Source organism: Puccinia triticina, chromosome 4A, assembly GCF_026914185.1.
Source record: "Puccinia triticina chromosome 4A, complete sequence".
Taxonomy (NCBI): Eukaryota; Fungi; Basidiomycota; class Pucciniomycetes; order Pucciniales; family Pucciniaceae; genus Puccinia; species Puccinia triticina.
This window is the reverse complement of record NC_070561.1, coordinates 420,548-434,414: the sequence shown is the minus strand read 5'-3', so window position 1 is coordinate 434,414 and position 13,867 is coordinate 420,548. Positions and strand designations below refer to the sequence as shown.

Sequence of the window (13,867 nt, the reverse complement as noted above, 5' to 3'; positions counted from 1 at the left end):
CTGGTTGTCGGTGTGTTCCAGTTTTAGTCGTTTCGATCTTGTGGTCGAGATATACTGAACAAGGTGTTTGAGGCCGCTCCAATGGGTTTCATCTGGGTTGGAACTGAAACGTGCTAGGTAATTTACCGCAAAACTGAGATCGGGTCGAGACCCCAATGCGATGTAGTTCAGCGATCCAATCAAAGATTGATATAGGGTCGCATTAACCGGTTCTCCCGAAGATGTTACCAGATTGTCGCCAGCAAGAGGAGTGTACGTCGGTATGACCTTCTGTTGAACTTCCGCTTGAAACTTCTTGATCGTCTGGTCGATTAACAGCGGTTGGCTCAAGAAAATCGATCCATCTTCATATTCCATTTTGATACCAACAAGTTTGTCCGGTCTGTTGTCCCATTTAACCCGTAAATTGGACTTGAGTTTCTGACGGAGGATCTTGAGTGCCGTATCATCGTTGCTGAAAACAATCCCGTCGTCGACGTGGATCCATATGATTACAATTGAATTGCCCTTCTTATACCTGTATAAGCATTCCTCAACCTCGTCGCAGGTAAACTCCCACGCTTCTAGAAGACCTTTGAAGTGTTTCCACCAGCATCTACTTGCTTGGCGGGTCCCATACAACGCTTTCTTCAATCGGAGGACTTTGCCTTTCAGCTCCGGAAAAAGTTCGGCTGGAGGATCAACATAGATTGTCTTGTCTATCGGACTGTGCACGAAGGCGCCGGTCACGTCGAATGAGTTGATCTTCCATTTGTTGACGATTGATAAGGTCAGAAGGAGCCGTAATGTCGTCAGGGATGCCGTGGGTGCGAAAGTAGACTTCACGTCCCGTCCGATCCTTTGCTTGAAGCCTCGGACAACAAACCTAGCCTTCAATTTCTCAACCGATCCGTCCGATTTACGTTTGATATCAAAAACAAAGCGGGTGCCGATGGAATGTTTATTTTCTTTTTCTTCTATCTCAAAGGTGTCGATCTGGACCAGTTGGTCCCACTCGGTCATGCATGCCGCACGCCAAGAATCCCGTTTGGGGCATGCCAGTGCGGACTTCAGATTCGTGGGAATGTCAGCGTCCGAAATCGCTTGGATTGAATCGAGTTGATCATCTTGAGCGTCACATATCTCCTTTGTCGGCTCCTGGCCGAGGGTAAGAGTTCTACGAGCAGAAGGAAAATCAGGCGAATTTTCGGGGCCAGGGATCACCAATTTCCCTTGAAAGTCAATGAACTCAGCACACTCTGAGTTTATGACCCTTTTGGTCTCCGGGTTCCAGAAGAACCATCCACGCTCATCGTCCTGGTAGCCGACTAGGTATCCGAGCCAACCTCGTTGATCTAACTTGCGGCGGCGTTCCTTGGGTATGTGCACGACCGCCTTGGTGCCAAATGGGTAAAAGGAAGGCCCCAGGGGTTTTCAATCAGACCAAAGTTCGAGGGGTGTCGTTTTGCAGCGCGCGTTAGGTATGCGGTTAATCAGGTAGCACGCGCATTTGTATGCGTATGACCAGAGAGAGTCGGGAAGTTGAGAATGCTTCAGGGTCGTACGGGCTATGTCACCGAGGGTACGATTCAATCGTTCGGCTTCGCCATTTTGTTCAGGTGTGTACGGAGAGGTGAAAATTATTGATGTGCCGACCGAAGAGAGGTATGTCGAGAAGGATTGGGTTGTGTACTCCTTAGCATTGTCGCACCGGACGTATCGTGGAGCCGATTTGAAATGGGATATAATCCGCTTGATGAGAGATATAATGATAGAGGGTACTTCGGAACGATTTTTCATGGGAAAAGCAAACAAGTAGGTGGTCGCGTGGTCTCGCACAGTGAGTAGGAATCGATTGCCGTTGATGTCCGGGTTGAGCGGTCCCAGCACATCAGTCACAAGAAGGTCTAGTTTGTCGCTCAAAGGAATAGATTCTGGGAGGTGATGACGGCGTCGTTCGCTCTTGGATAATTTGCACGATTCACATATAAATGGAGTCCAGGATTTGATGTCGAAGTGTGGCACGAATCTCTTCAGAAATTGTTTGACGATGTCGTCCGAAACGTGCCCAAGTCGGCAATGCCAGTCGAATGATGGATTAAAAACAGGAATAGGGGGAGAAATCGATTTAATAGAGGAACAAATGGGTTGAAAAGCGCCGGACGAGATAAACCAAGAACGGTTACGATACGTGGCCGTGATAGATATAAAGGAAGAGGTTAGGCGGATGTCGTTGTTCGGAAGGAACGCCGGGTGGAAACCGGAATCAATAAATTGTCCCAAGCTAAGAAGCGTTCCCGTCATGTCCGGGCTGTACAGGACCTTCGGCACCGCCAGTGTACCAGCCCCATTGGTTATCCTGAGGTGACCACTGTGCGTCGCAGTCATATAACCATTCGACGAAGCGAGATTCAGTCTCAAAGGCGGTTCCAAAGCTGTCATAAAAGAAAAATCACGGAAAGAGCCGCTCACGTGATGGGTCGCCCCAGAATCCAAAACCGTGCCTGCGCCAGCGGCACTTGTCGCATCCGCACCCACTGCCGATCGAACCGCCGGAAATTCATCAGGCCGAGTGGGTGGGTCGTTCGGAAGTGCGGCTTGGCGGGCGAAACCGGAAACGGGGCGACCATTGACGGGGGTATTGGGTTGTTGCAGACCGGCGTCTCTGCGGAGGATCGGACAGGTCGATCTCCAGTGACCCAAGCCCCCGCAGTAAACACAAGGTCTCCCTGCGAGGAGATTGGGTTCGCTGGGTCCCGTATTTCCTTTGCGAATGTTGTTGATGGCGGAAGCAATGTCATCAATCGTCGGATTGCCTGGTCGACCAACGTTTTGATTGCGGGTGTTGTTGTTGGGCTGTTGTGGTCGTTGGAATGATGTGTTCTGTTGTCGGGAGTTCGGGTTGTTGCGTTGTTGTCGGCCTTGTTGGTTTTGCCCAAAGTTTTGCTGTGGGGCACCCCATGGATTGGCTGTGGTCTGACTTGGTCCCGCTTGGAAAACCGACGGAACTGTTGGTCCAGCTGAATCAAATCGAAGTGATTCACCGTATGCCGACATGATGATGGCTTGAATGTCTCGCGCAGATACGTCGGCTTTATTACCAAGCTGCAAGGAGATGTTCTGGAAAAGCTGCGATCGAGACATCGATGTCGGAGGCGGGACAATACTTTGGAGCACAAGACTCTCCACGAGTGGCGAGAGTGGAGCGCCGACCTTTTGTAGATCGGAAAATATGTCGAAGGTTTTATTGAATAAACCGGGTATTTGCGAAGGCTCGGTATTAGGGCCGGAATTGCGCAATTCCAAGAGCTTGTCGACAAGTTCCATCTGGCGAAAACGGATGGTCCCCTGGAAGTTGGACTGGACCGCTTCGTTGGCTTCGGTACCAGTAGTGAACCGATCAACCAGGGATGACAGTTCGTCATGTACCGTGATTTGAATGAGGAAAAGGAGGCAGGTGTTCTCCTGTGCCGATAGCTTGGTGTAGTTCTCCACCTTGTCGAAGAAATTAGCGTGGCCGAGCGTGAGAAGAATGACCCGAGTAAGGCCCCGTTTCCATTTGTTGAAGTTGGAGCCGTCGGCCAACAGCAGTTCCACATCTTGCTTGTAGATACTCGGTTGTTGTAGGAATTTGGTTCTGGGTGAGATCTCGGTTGTTGTAGGCTGAGACATAGGAAGGGAGGTCGGTCGGTGCCTTAGTTCGAGTTCAGATATGGTGGATGAAGTTTCCGACGAAGAATGTGCAGGTGATGTTCCTCTTGGGTGGTTTGATCTCGGTCGGTATTCCGGCTTTGGGATGATGGCTGTGATAGGTAGTCCTAAGGGATTCGGGACCGTCCGGTGACCAGGCAGAAATGGGATCGAATCTAGTTTTTCGTTGTCGATGTGTCGGGTTAGTGTCTTAGAGAAAATTTAAGAAACGGCCGAAATGAAAGGAGACGGAGGACGATTGTGTTCGAGTGGATCGTGTTTCTCCTCGACAGGCGACGGCGGGAGTGGGGGTAGTTGGAGAAGGGCCTTGTAGGCTTTTGTCTGTTTCGGACGTTTCGCACGAGTCGGTGGAGGTAAGGGTCCCGATAGTTCAGGTTGTTCCCGACGAGTATTGACCATAAACCGGGTCCGTCGGTGCCGATAGTCGAATGTTGAAGAGTAGCTCAGTTGGTGGGCTGAAGACTCTTAATCTATTGAGGGTAAAAACCTTGATTTCATTGCTTCCCCCCCGGACCTCCTCTTGACTCCCGCACACTCCAAATGTGGAGTTTTTCCACCCCACACTCCAACACCGGGGGAGCTGGGTGAGCTGGTATTTTGTGTGCTGGACCAAGGTGCGTAAGCTGGATTTTAGGTGCTATGAGGAGGTGGGAGAGCTGGAATTTTGTGTGCAAGTGGAGCTGGGTAAGCTGGTTTTTTGGGTACAGAGGGAGCTGCATGAGCTGGATTTTTGAGTGCTGTGGGGAGCTTCATGAGCTGGATTTTGGTACTCAGAGAGCTACATGCTGATTTTTGGGTGTTGAGGAGAGATTTGTGAGCTTGTTTTTTGGATGCAGATGGCAGCTGTATGAGCTGGATTGTTGGGTGCAGAGGGAGCTGCATGAGCTGGAATTTGGGTGTGAAGGGGCATGAGCTGGAATTTGGGTGCGGAGGGGTGCTGTTTGAGATGGATTGTTAGGTGCAGAGTGAGCTGCATGAGCTGGATTTGGGGTGCAGAGGGAGCTGAATGAGCTAATTAGGATGCTGAGGGGAACTGGGTGAGCTGAATTTTGGCTTCTGAGATGAGCTGGGTTAGCTGGATTTTTGGGTACAGAGGGAGCTGGGTGGGCTGGATTTTGGAAGCTGAGGGGAGCTGGATGAGCTAGATTTTTGAGTGCAGAGGGAGCTGGCTGAGCTGGAGTTTTGGGTGCGTAGGGAGCTGGGTGAGCTGGATTTCTGGGTGCAGAGGGAGCTGGGTGAGCTGGATTCTTGGGTGCAGAGGGAGCTGGGTGAGCCAGATTTTTGGGTGCAGAGGGAGCTGGGTGAGCTGGATTTTTGGGTGCGGAGGGAGCTGGGTGAGCTGGATTTTTGGGTGCAGAGGGAGCTGGGTGAGCTTGATTTTTGGGTGCAGAGGGAGCTGCATTAGCCAGATTTCTGGGTGCAGAGGGAGCTGCGTGAGCTGGATTTTTGCTTGCAGGGAGCTGGGTGAGCTGGATTTTTGGGTGCAGAGGGAGCTGGGTGAGCTGGATTTCTGGGTGCAAAGGGATCTGGGTGAGCTGGATTTCTGGGTGGAGAGGGAGCTGAATGAGCTGTATTTTTGGGTTTAGAGGGAGCTGCATGAGCTGGATTTTTGGTTGCAGAGGGAGCTGGGTGAGCTGGATTTCTGGGTGCAGAGGGAGCTGGGTGAGCTGGATTTTTGGGTGCAGAGGGAGCTGGGTGAGCTGGATTTTTGGGTGCAGAGGGAGCTGGGTGAGCTGGATTTTTGGGTGCAGAGGGAGCTGGGTGAGCTGGATTTTTGGGTGCAGAGGGAGCTGGGTGAGTTGGATTTTTGGTTGCAGAGGGAGCTGGGTGAGCTGGATTTTTGGGTGCAGAGGGAGCTGGGTGAGCTGGATTTCTGGGTGCAAAGGGAGCTGGGTGAGCTGGATTTCTGGGTGGAGAGGGAGCTGAATGAGCTGTATCTTTGGGTTTAGAGGGAGCTGCATGAGCTGGATTTTTGGTTGCAGAGGGAGCTGGGTGAGCTGGATTTCTGGGTGCAGAGGGAGCTGGGTGAGCTGGATTTTTGGGTGCAGAGGGAGCTGGGTGAGCTGGATTTTTGGGTGCAGAGGGAGCTGGGTGAGCTGGATTTTTGGGTGCAGAGGGAGCTGGGTGAGCTGGATTTTTGGGTGCAGAGGGAGCTGGGTGAGCTGGATTTTTGGTTGCAGAGGGAGCTGGGTGAGCTGGATTTCTGGGTGGAGAGGGAGCTGTGTGAGCTGTATTTTTGCCTGCAGTGAGCTGGGTGAGCTGGATTGTGGATGTGGAGGGGAGCTGGATGGATCTTTTACACAAGGCAGAGCTGGGTGAGCTGGAATATTGAATGAACGTGCCTGAGCTGACCGCAGGCAGCTCCAGTGATCCTTCCATTCCAAATGGAGGATGAGATCCTGTTTTCCACTATTTAGAATGGAATGGAATTGAAGTATTTCTTAGCCACAGGTGGCCGTCCAAGGTTGCAATCGCTGCGAGGATGGAGGAAACATTGTGAACTTGGCGGAGGTTGGACATGCTGGTTGAGACAATCAAAGATGTAATCGGATGATTAGTAATTCGGTCAAAGGACAGCGGCGAGTTGATGTTCTGATTCCGAGAGGATGAAGACGAGCGGTCAAAGCAATGTTATTGAGCAAGACTAGGAGGGTCTCATAAACTGTTGAGGGGGACCAGGTGGACTGAAACTCAGAGGGCTACTGGGATCACGAGGGGCTTGACCGTGAAATATAAGGACAGATTTCAGTGGGGAAAAGCTAGAGAGTGGTGTAAGACTCAAAAGTGGTTGTGAAACCCTTTTGCTGAATGGAGAAGGCACTTCAAGGATAATTAAATTCCCCAACAAAAATATTCAAAGTTCAAGGTACGGGAAATCATAATTTTTTTTATACTCAAACGCACTAAAAAAAGTATGTTGAGCTGAGTATCCTCAGTCCCCACAACACATGAGCAGATTTTTTGCTTCCTTTCACTTCAGTAATGATGTATCATTTGATCTTATTTTTTGTTCATTTTTTTCTTCATTTTTGAATTGTTTTTCATTTTACTTTTCAATCAAGTTTATCTCATTCACTTACATGTTATTTTTCAGCTTTTTTTTCCAGCCTCATCTGGATTTCTTTTTTATTTGTTTTGTGAGTAGTTCTGCACATAATTGTATTTTATACTCTCAAATGAAAATCTTGTTTCATCATACTTCATCTCCCAAGTTCACCCCAGTTATAATTTTTTGCTGAACAGGAATAACCAAAAAAAGTGATCATCCTGAGTTGACAAATTACACATATATATGGGATTCCTAATTCATTGTATGTAATGTAATCCAAACATGAAAATTCATTCTCGATCAACAGACACCAATGCAACAACTGGATAGTCTATTTCAGAAACAAGCTCACTTGCAGAATACTCAAGCCAAGCGCAGTGGGAAACTATGTCTGTACTTTTAATCATGTATTCATCATTGATAGCCGGTAATCGGAGATGTAGTTGAAGATGAGGGTGATTTAGGTTGGCAAAGACATCAGAGGTGGTGACTGGGATTGGTGGCAATGGCTTAACTTTGAGCCAAGTATCGGTTATATGTTCTCCATTGGTGGTTTTTCTGACATGGGTGAATATGGTTTCAATCCGAGCAAAGTGGAGAAGTTTTGGAAAAGAGGTATCCACAGAAATGATGCTGTTGTTAGGATTACTTTTCCACATTGAAAAGGAAACATCCTTATGAGTGATCTGACCATGAAGCTCGCATTTAGAAGACAAAGGAGCAACATTCAGTTTTTCGGACATGCTCAAGGAAGCAAAATTACTGGATGTGACCCAAGATGTTTCGCCAGACGTTGCGTTGATATAATCGACTAGTTTCTGGCAATCCGAACTGCTGAGGGATTCTGTTTCCATTGGGTGGGTAGAGTACTTTGGGACAAAGGGAGTGGGCTCGTAAAGCTTCTTCAGCCTAATTTCGTGCGACGGCAGTCTTCATTCAATCTTTACCACTCGGAGTCATTGCCACCAAACGTCGCCATGCCCAAAACACCAATCCAGCGACGGGAAAAAACACTCAATCCGAATGATCCCAAGGTAACTCCTCGAGAATTAGTCAACTTTATAAGACTTAGGGCGGCCCCGGGAGAGTCGAGTGGATACAATTTGAATACACCAATAGCTGAACTGCGAAGTGTGGCGGACAGTCTCTGCAAGCCACGTACGCCTGACTTTTCACGCTTTTGTTTTTCTGTATTTATCTTGTGACTGTGAGGTATCAAAGACGGAGCACACGCTGATAGCGAACTTGACCTCTTCAGGATTTGGTGAAGGACCTTTGCAAACGGAGCAGCAAGTTACAGCCCCGTCAAAACCGCGCCTCAAACTGGTCCTCCGTCGTGAGGGAAACAATGGAGATGGGATTCCGGCGACGATTCCGGCAAATGCGAGCCAGACGGTGGGAGGGGGCGATCCCGGGCCTATAAGTAGTCCTTTAACTTCCGTGGATGGCGACGAGGGGACAAGAGCTAATAAATGTGGCGAGAAGAAAGGTCCAATTAGTTTCATAGCCACAGCGCCGAGGGGAAGGGCACTTGAATGTAACAAGAAGGAGCAGATGGTTTCGAGTCGGGGGAACGGTACGTGTGAGAGTTAAACCAATCATGCCATTATTATCCAGAGCTGAGGACTGATCCTTATTGACATACCTTGTCATTGTGCAGGTCCTGCGCGTCGTAAAAAAGTGAAGTCTGCGGCGACCAGTGGGCGATCCAACTTCGAGCAATTGGAGACAGTTGCTAGTAGTTCGAAGAATGCTTCAAACAAGCGTTGCCTTGAGGAAGTTTCATCGGAGATGGCCGCCACTGCCGGACGCGACATCCCAAAGAGAACAAGACTGTCCCCCAAACCGATTGATACTGTCCATATTGCACCTCTGATTTCGCCAACGGGAATAGAACTGTCGCCGGAGGATTTACCGGGTCAAGGACCTATGATTTGGTTCGAGCCAGATCAGCCGTTGGAATCATCATCCCCTGGTATGACATCCAGTTGGACTCCTCTTACACCCACCTTCAGAAATATATCGACGCCAACCAATGAACCCGTATATGAAGCCGTGAATCGTTTCGTGGAGGCCGAGCTAGAGGAAATCGAAAGTTTACGTTTGAAAAATTGTTTCCCCGTTGATGAAACGTTGAGTCAGACCGTGGCGCAAGTTATGAAGACGTTAGAAATTGGGTTGTTAAACAGTGAGTTTCAAACAAAGAAGATTTTTAATGGCTTGTGGGCTGATAAATTTACTCACCAATGCGACGAATGCTGGGATCAACCAGCGAGTGGGATAGATCTATGTGATACCCAAGGTGTTGATGGATTTTTCTCCGAGAGATCCATCTGTTCGAGGGAAGAGCCAACGGATGTCTTCTTGGAGAAATTAATAGAGAGGGGTCTCATTGTCCGTCCTCGGCCACCTCCACCAGCGTCAGATGCTCAAGCCGATCTGCAAATGGGACCAGCCAAATTGGTGACTCCGTCCTCAAGCGAGAAACCGGGAATGGTCATTGGATGTCTCGAGTCGATCCTTCCGGTAGATCCGCTGATCGTTTTGAGTCCGCCCCTATCCACGCCCGCCGGGGGGGAATACGACCATTCTCAGTCTGACTACGGAGTTGCAAAACATCAGATCATTGGCCCTACACGAGCTTCAGCAAGCAAAGTAGCCCCAAACCCTGACTGTAAATCAGGAAGTTCCAATGCAAGTGCTCACCGCCTTTCCTTGCCCCCCTCCCGCCCGCCCATGGATGAAGTCAATGCAGCGCGTGATGAGATCAACTGGGACAATATTGAGGATAATCAGCGCACTGACCCATACAAAGGTGAAAACCGTTGCCAGTAAGAATTTAAATGGAAACCGAATACTTACGCATTGGCCGTGTCCTTCCGCTGGTATTACAGATTTCTTCGAGGATGTTTACAAGCATGCCTATGAGGCCTACTGCAATGCCAAGCCTTCTGGACGCCAAAATGGGCCTTCTAGTTCCGCCACTGGAATCTTCAAAATCCACCCGCCGGTCTCCGCGACATGTCAAACGGATATGGCTTACTAAATCAGTTGGATCTTTTATTATGCACAGTCAAACCTCTGTCATCCGCGTTGCCCATGGATCTAGATATAGAATCATCAGGTAAGCGACCTTTGCCATCTAATGAAGTCAAGAAAATTGCCTATCACCCAAAAAAACATGTTTGTCAAACTCGTGGATGGTTTACTATTTACATCCCGTTCATGAGCAGTCCAATCCGCCTCGGCCAGCTTTGTCCCTATGGATCTAGGCAGCAATCGTTCAAGTAAGGTTTAGAGTTTCACCATTGCATTGCATGTAATTCGTTATCAAATCCTTAAAAACGTTAACCTAATTGGTGGGATGGTTTACAGTCGGACCCGAGTCATCCGCCTTGGCCAGCTTCCCCTCAAGTGATCCAGACATCAAATCAGGTAAGGTTTCAAACTTGAATGACCATCCTTGGGTATAGCTGACACTCATGGTTCACACACACCTTTAGGGTCAGGAAGCGAACCCACACCAAACTTTCTACCCGTAGACTTAGATGGATCATCAGTCACGGGTGACCTCGTGTTTGCGCCGGGCAGGGAACCAAATATACAATCGTCACCCTTTCTACCCATGGAATTAGATAGATAATCAGTCACCGGTGAGCTAATTTCACTTATATGTATTTATAATATATCTAAAGATCAACATTTTGCTCTTGTGTGACGATAACATTGAAACTCGTGGACCCATCCACTCTTCAAACCTCTGCTGCAGATTCAACTTCTAACTTGCCCTTTCGGTCACAATGGCCGGGCGGGAACGCGGATGTAAATAAACCAATATGACGCAAGATCCAGCCGCGCTACATTCGGGGCTCTCTCCTATACTCTCCTCCCCTTGTGTCATTCCTTGTTTCATGTATATACACATTACAATATACTTCTACAATCAACTACCGGGAAATTATACATGTATTTAGGTATACATAATTATGTATAACTGTGTAACTTTGGAGACCACTTCGGCACCGATTTTCTAGCTGCCTTTGATTTGTGCAAATGAAAGCTTAACCATTGGCCCCGCGCATCTTCATACATCATGTGTGTCGCATGACATCATCAAACACCAATATTGATTGATCAATGGGATTTAAATGTTTAGCGCTCTCCTCACGCATCTCCCCCTCTCCCTGGCCACGGCGGGGCTTCTCACTCAAGACCGCACTGCACGCATCATTCTCATGCGACTCCCCCTCCGCCTTCGAACCGCGTGGCATTCATCTCACTCTCAAGATCGGAATCCGGAAGCATCATCAGTTGAGGCGTATGTATAGATCTAGTTTTCAGGATAACAACAGACCGTATGGAATTTGATATTTACATTTATATACAGGACTGATAAAAATACATCGCCAAAGAGGCCAAAGAGCAAACAAACTAGAGAAGACAACCTGGATAGCCGAAGAAACCACGACAAAATGCCAAGTTAATCACACAAAATCTATCCACAAGCGACGAGGATTTAGACCACCTGTGGCCGCTGGAAGTTGTATGGCAGCACCTACCCATAGAATAAAATTGTAAGTATTTTGGGCACTGGACACCAAACAATGACAATATAAACTCAGCTCGTATAATTTCCACATCAGTTATACCTTGCGCGCTTGCTTGAGGGACCAGCAACAGGCTCCGAGTCGACAATATTTCGCTTTGATTCATTCCCAGTCGCGACATTCAGGCCCCGTTGATCCTCAGCCGCGTCGACCCAATCCTCCTCTGCATCATCTGCTGGGCTCATGCGGACCAAATCAGCCGTCGGACTTGCTCCTGCTTCGCTACGCTCAAGTGACTCGGGGGCCGGACTCGCCTCTGGAGCTGGTGATTCGACTCGCAGTGGTGGTTGAACTTGAAAAGCCTGGTTGTCCTGTTGAGCAGCCTCTTCGGCCATATCACGAAGTTGTAAGAGGCCGGTAATCCTCCTCATATAATCCTCATACCCTTCCCCGTCATCAGCCACATCCGCCCAATCCTCTTCGAAGTCCGCTCCTTCCCATCGCATCCTCACTTCACGTTCGGCGTACCACTGATCTTGAATCCGCCTGTGTTCAGCCTGGGCGTCTTCCTCCTCATCGTAGAAAGTCCTCAAAAGCTCGGCGTCACTTTCCTCCAGTAATTGCGTCGCACTTGCAATCCTCAATTCGGCCCGCGCAATTGTCCGCCTGGCCCTTCTGATGGTCCCCTCCATCGCTCTCATCTCGGACCGAATCTTGTTCCTCCTTGCATCCCTTTCCCGAGCCCGATCCGTGAAAGTTGGCTCCACCCAATCACCATCATCTTCACCCCGATCCACGACTGCTGGCTCCACTCGACCTTCATCCTCACCCCGTTCCACGACCGCTGGCTCCACTCGACCTTCATCCTCCCCCGGATCCACGACAGCCAACTCGACTCGACCATCATCCTCATCCTGATCCACGAAGACCACTTCTTCCGCCGGCTGCCGCTCAATCATCAAAGCTGTTCGGTATTCGGCCACTTTCTGCCAAAGATGTTTGTCAAACTCGGCCGTTGCTTTTTGTTCAGTCCCAAGTAGACTCCAAAACCTTGCCCGGAATTCCGCCTCGTCTTCCCAAGCCGCCCGGTTCAAGCCGTCCAATACACGTCCCACAAAGGCCTGGTCAACAATTGCGCCCACCTGCGCAACCCCATGCACTGGTGGAATCCCAGCAGCACTCAGCAGCCGTGCCTTTTCTTCCTCGGTAATACGACCAAAAAGTTCCGAGTTGAACATCGTAGATAGCACAGCACGAGAAATACTCTTCTTCATTGCTGCGACCAAGCCGTGCAATGCTTCGATGTTGTCGGGAATTGTTTCGCCATCGGGAACGTTTGGCTCAGGGCCCGCGCGCTCGTTCGTCTGGTGGGGATCAACTGAGTGATCCACGTCCATTGTATCTTCTCGTTCCGCTGCGCCAGGTGATGTTACATCTTCTTCCTCCACGGTATCTGCCACCCTTGCTTTGGGAACACCGACCATCCCACGGCCTTCAATAATTCGCAACAGGCCATCAATTCTTTCCTCCACCGCTTCAATATCGTTATGGAATTGCCTAGCTTCGGCGTTACATACTTCTACCCCCACAGCAAAAAATAGGCAATCATCAGCCAGTGAGTTGAAGTTGACTACAACTCACGGCAAACTTACGAATTATTTGATTGACTTTGTTAGTCAGGGATCTTAGGCGCGCATCGGTGTCCATTCCTTCGGGGTTTACTACTCAAGCAAAACGTCCATTGAAAGCTGTCAGTAAAGTTCACTCAAAGCCAAATTTTTGCAACGAGCCACTCACTCTCTTGGTACATCTCCGGAAGCGCACTCTCAGGGACAATCCGACGGTCATTAAAGTATATGATTGTGCGACTGACGCGACGATTGCCGCGATTAGAGGACGAGGGCATATTCGGGCGCCTTGGTTGAGGAGTCAGACGAGGATGAGGGACAGGGATAGATATTCCCGATTTTTGACCACAGTTAATTAAAGAGGTTTTGAAGTTGTAAGACTTGGAAATCACGACGAGCCAATAGGAACGGACGACTGCGAAATAGGTAAGAGGTAGATCAAAATTTCAGTCTTGAGCTGCAGTGGCCAACGTGTGGGGAGTAGCTCTCTCCGACTAGTAATTGTTGTCTTTGCTCAATTCCCTTCAACACGACAGCTTGAATCCATTCACGATTCCTTTGATCATGACAATTCCTGGCCCATGTGTGCCATTTCCCCCGGCTTCTCTGATCTGGTCAGACCGCCCGCGGCTGCCACAATACCCAAACAACATAATTTGATTGTTTTACGCTTATTGAATAAGTTTGAAACAATAAAATACGGATCTGGACCCCCTTCTCCTTCCAAGACATATTCGGGTCAGGACCCAGTTTTGACCGCCTAATTCCACTGAATTCCTTGGCCACCTATCGCCGAATGACCGCACCATTGTCATTGTGAACTCGACCTGGCCAAGTATTAGTTCCCAAACTCATACACACCAAAACCCTGATTTTAACTGTCAAATCAGACAAGCTCAATTAACGGCATGATCGGTCCTCTTATCTTGAGTTACTGTGCACTTTTTTTTCTA

At 49.0% G+C, this 13,867-nt stretch overlaps 4 protein-coding genes across 4 annotated transcripts; 2 read left to right on the top strand and 2 right to left on the bottom strand.

Moving 5' to 3' along the window:
• Positions 1-7,029: 7,029 nt before the first annotated feature.
• On the bottom strand, positions 7,030-7,593 carry PtA15_4A35 (uncharacterized protein; the record flags this gene model as incomplete). Its single annotated transcript, XM_053168235.1, has 1 exon — positions 7,030-7,593. The coding sequence occupies one exon, from the start codon at positions 7,591-7,593 to the stop codon at positions 7,030-7,032; it is 564 nt and encodes a 187-aa protein (XP_053019142.1).
• A 123-nt stretch (positions 7,594-7,716) lies between these two features.
• Positions 7,717-10,212, top strand: PtA15_4A34 (uncharacterized protein; the record flags this gene model as incomplete). The annotated part of the gene is made up of 7 exons (XM_053168225.1): positions 7,717-7,897; positions 7,998-8,315; positions 8,400-9,554; positions 9,634-9,762; positions 9,813-9,863; positions 9,973-10,026; positions 10,115-10,212. 7 exons carry the CDS (start codon positions 7,717-7,719, stop codon positions 10,210-10,212), a joined length of 1,986 nt encoding a protein of 661 aa, XP_053019141.1.
• Positions 10,213-10,887: 675 nt separating this feature from the next.
• On the top strand, positions 10,888-11,223 carry PtA15_4A33 (uncharacterized protein; the record flags this gene model as incomplete). The annotated part of the gene is made up of 2 exons (XM_053168214.1): positions 10,888-11,057; positions 11,127-11,223. The coding sequence occupies 2 exons, from the start codon at positions 10,888-10,890 to the stop codon at positions 11,221-11,223; spliced, it is 267 nt and encodes an 88-aa protein (XP_053019140.1).
• A 155-nt stretch (positions 11,224-11,378) lies between these two features.
• Positions 11,379-13,192, bottom strand: PtA15_4A32 (uncharacterized protein; the record flags this gene model as incomplete). The annotated part of the gene is made up of 3 exons (XM_053168203.1): positions 11,379-12,865; positions 12,939-13,007; positions 13,084-13,192. The coding sequence occupies 3 exons, from the start codon at positions 13,190-13,192 to the stop codon at positions 11,379-11,381; spliced, it is 1,665 nt and encodes a 554-aa protein (XP_053019139.1).
• Positions 13,193-13,867: the final 675 nt, after the last annotated feature.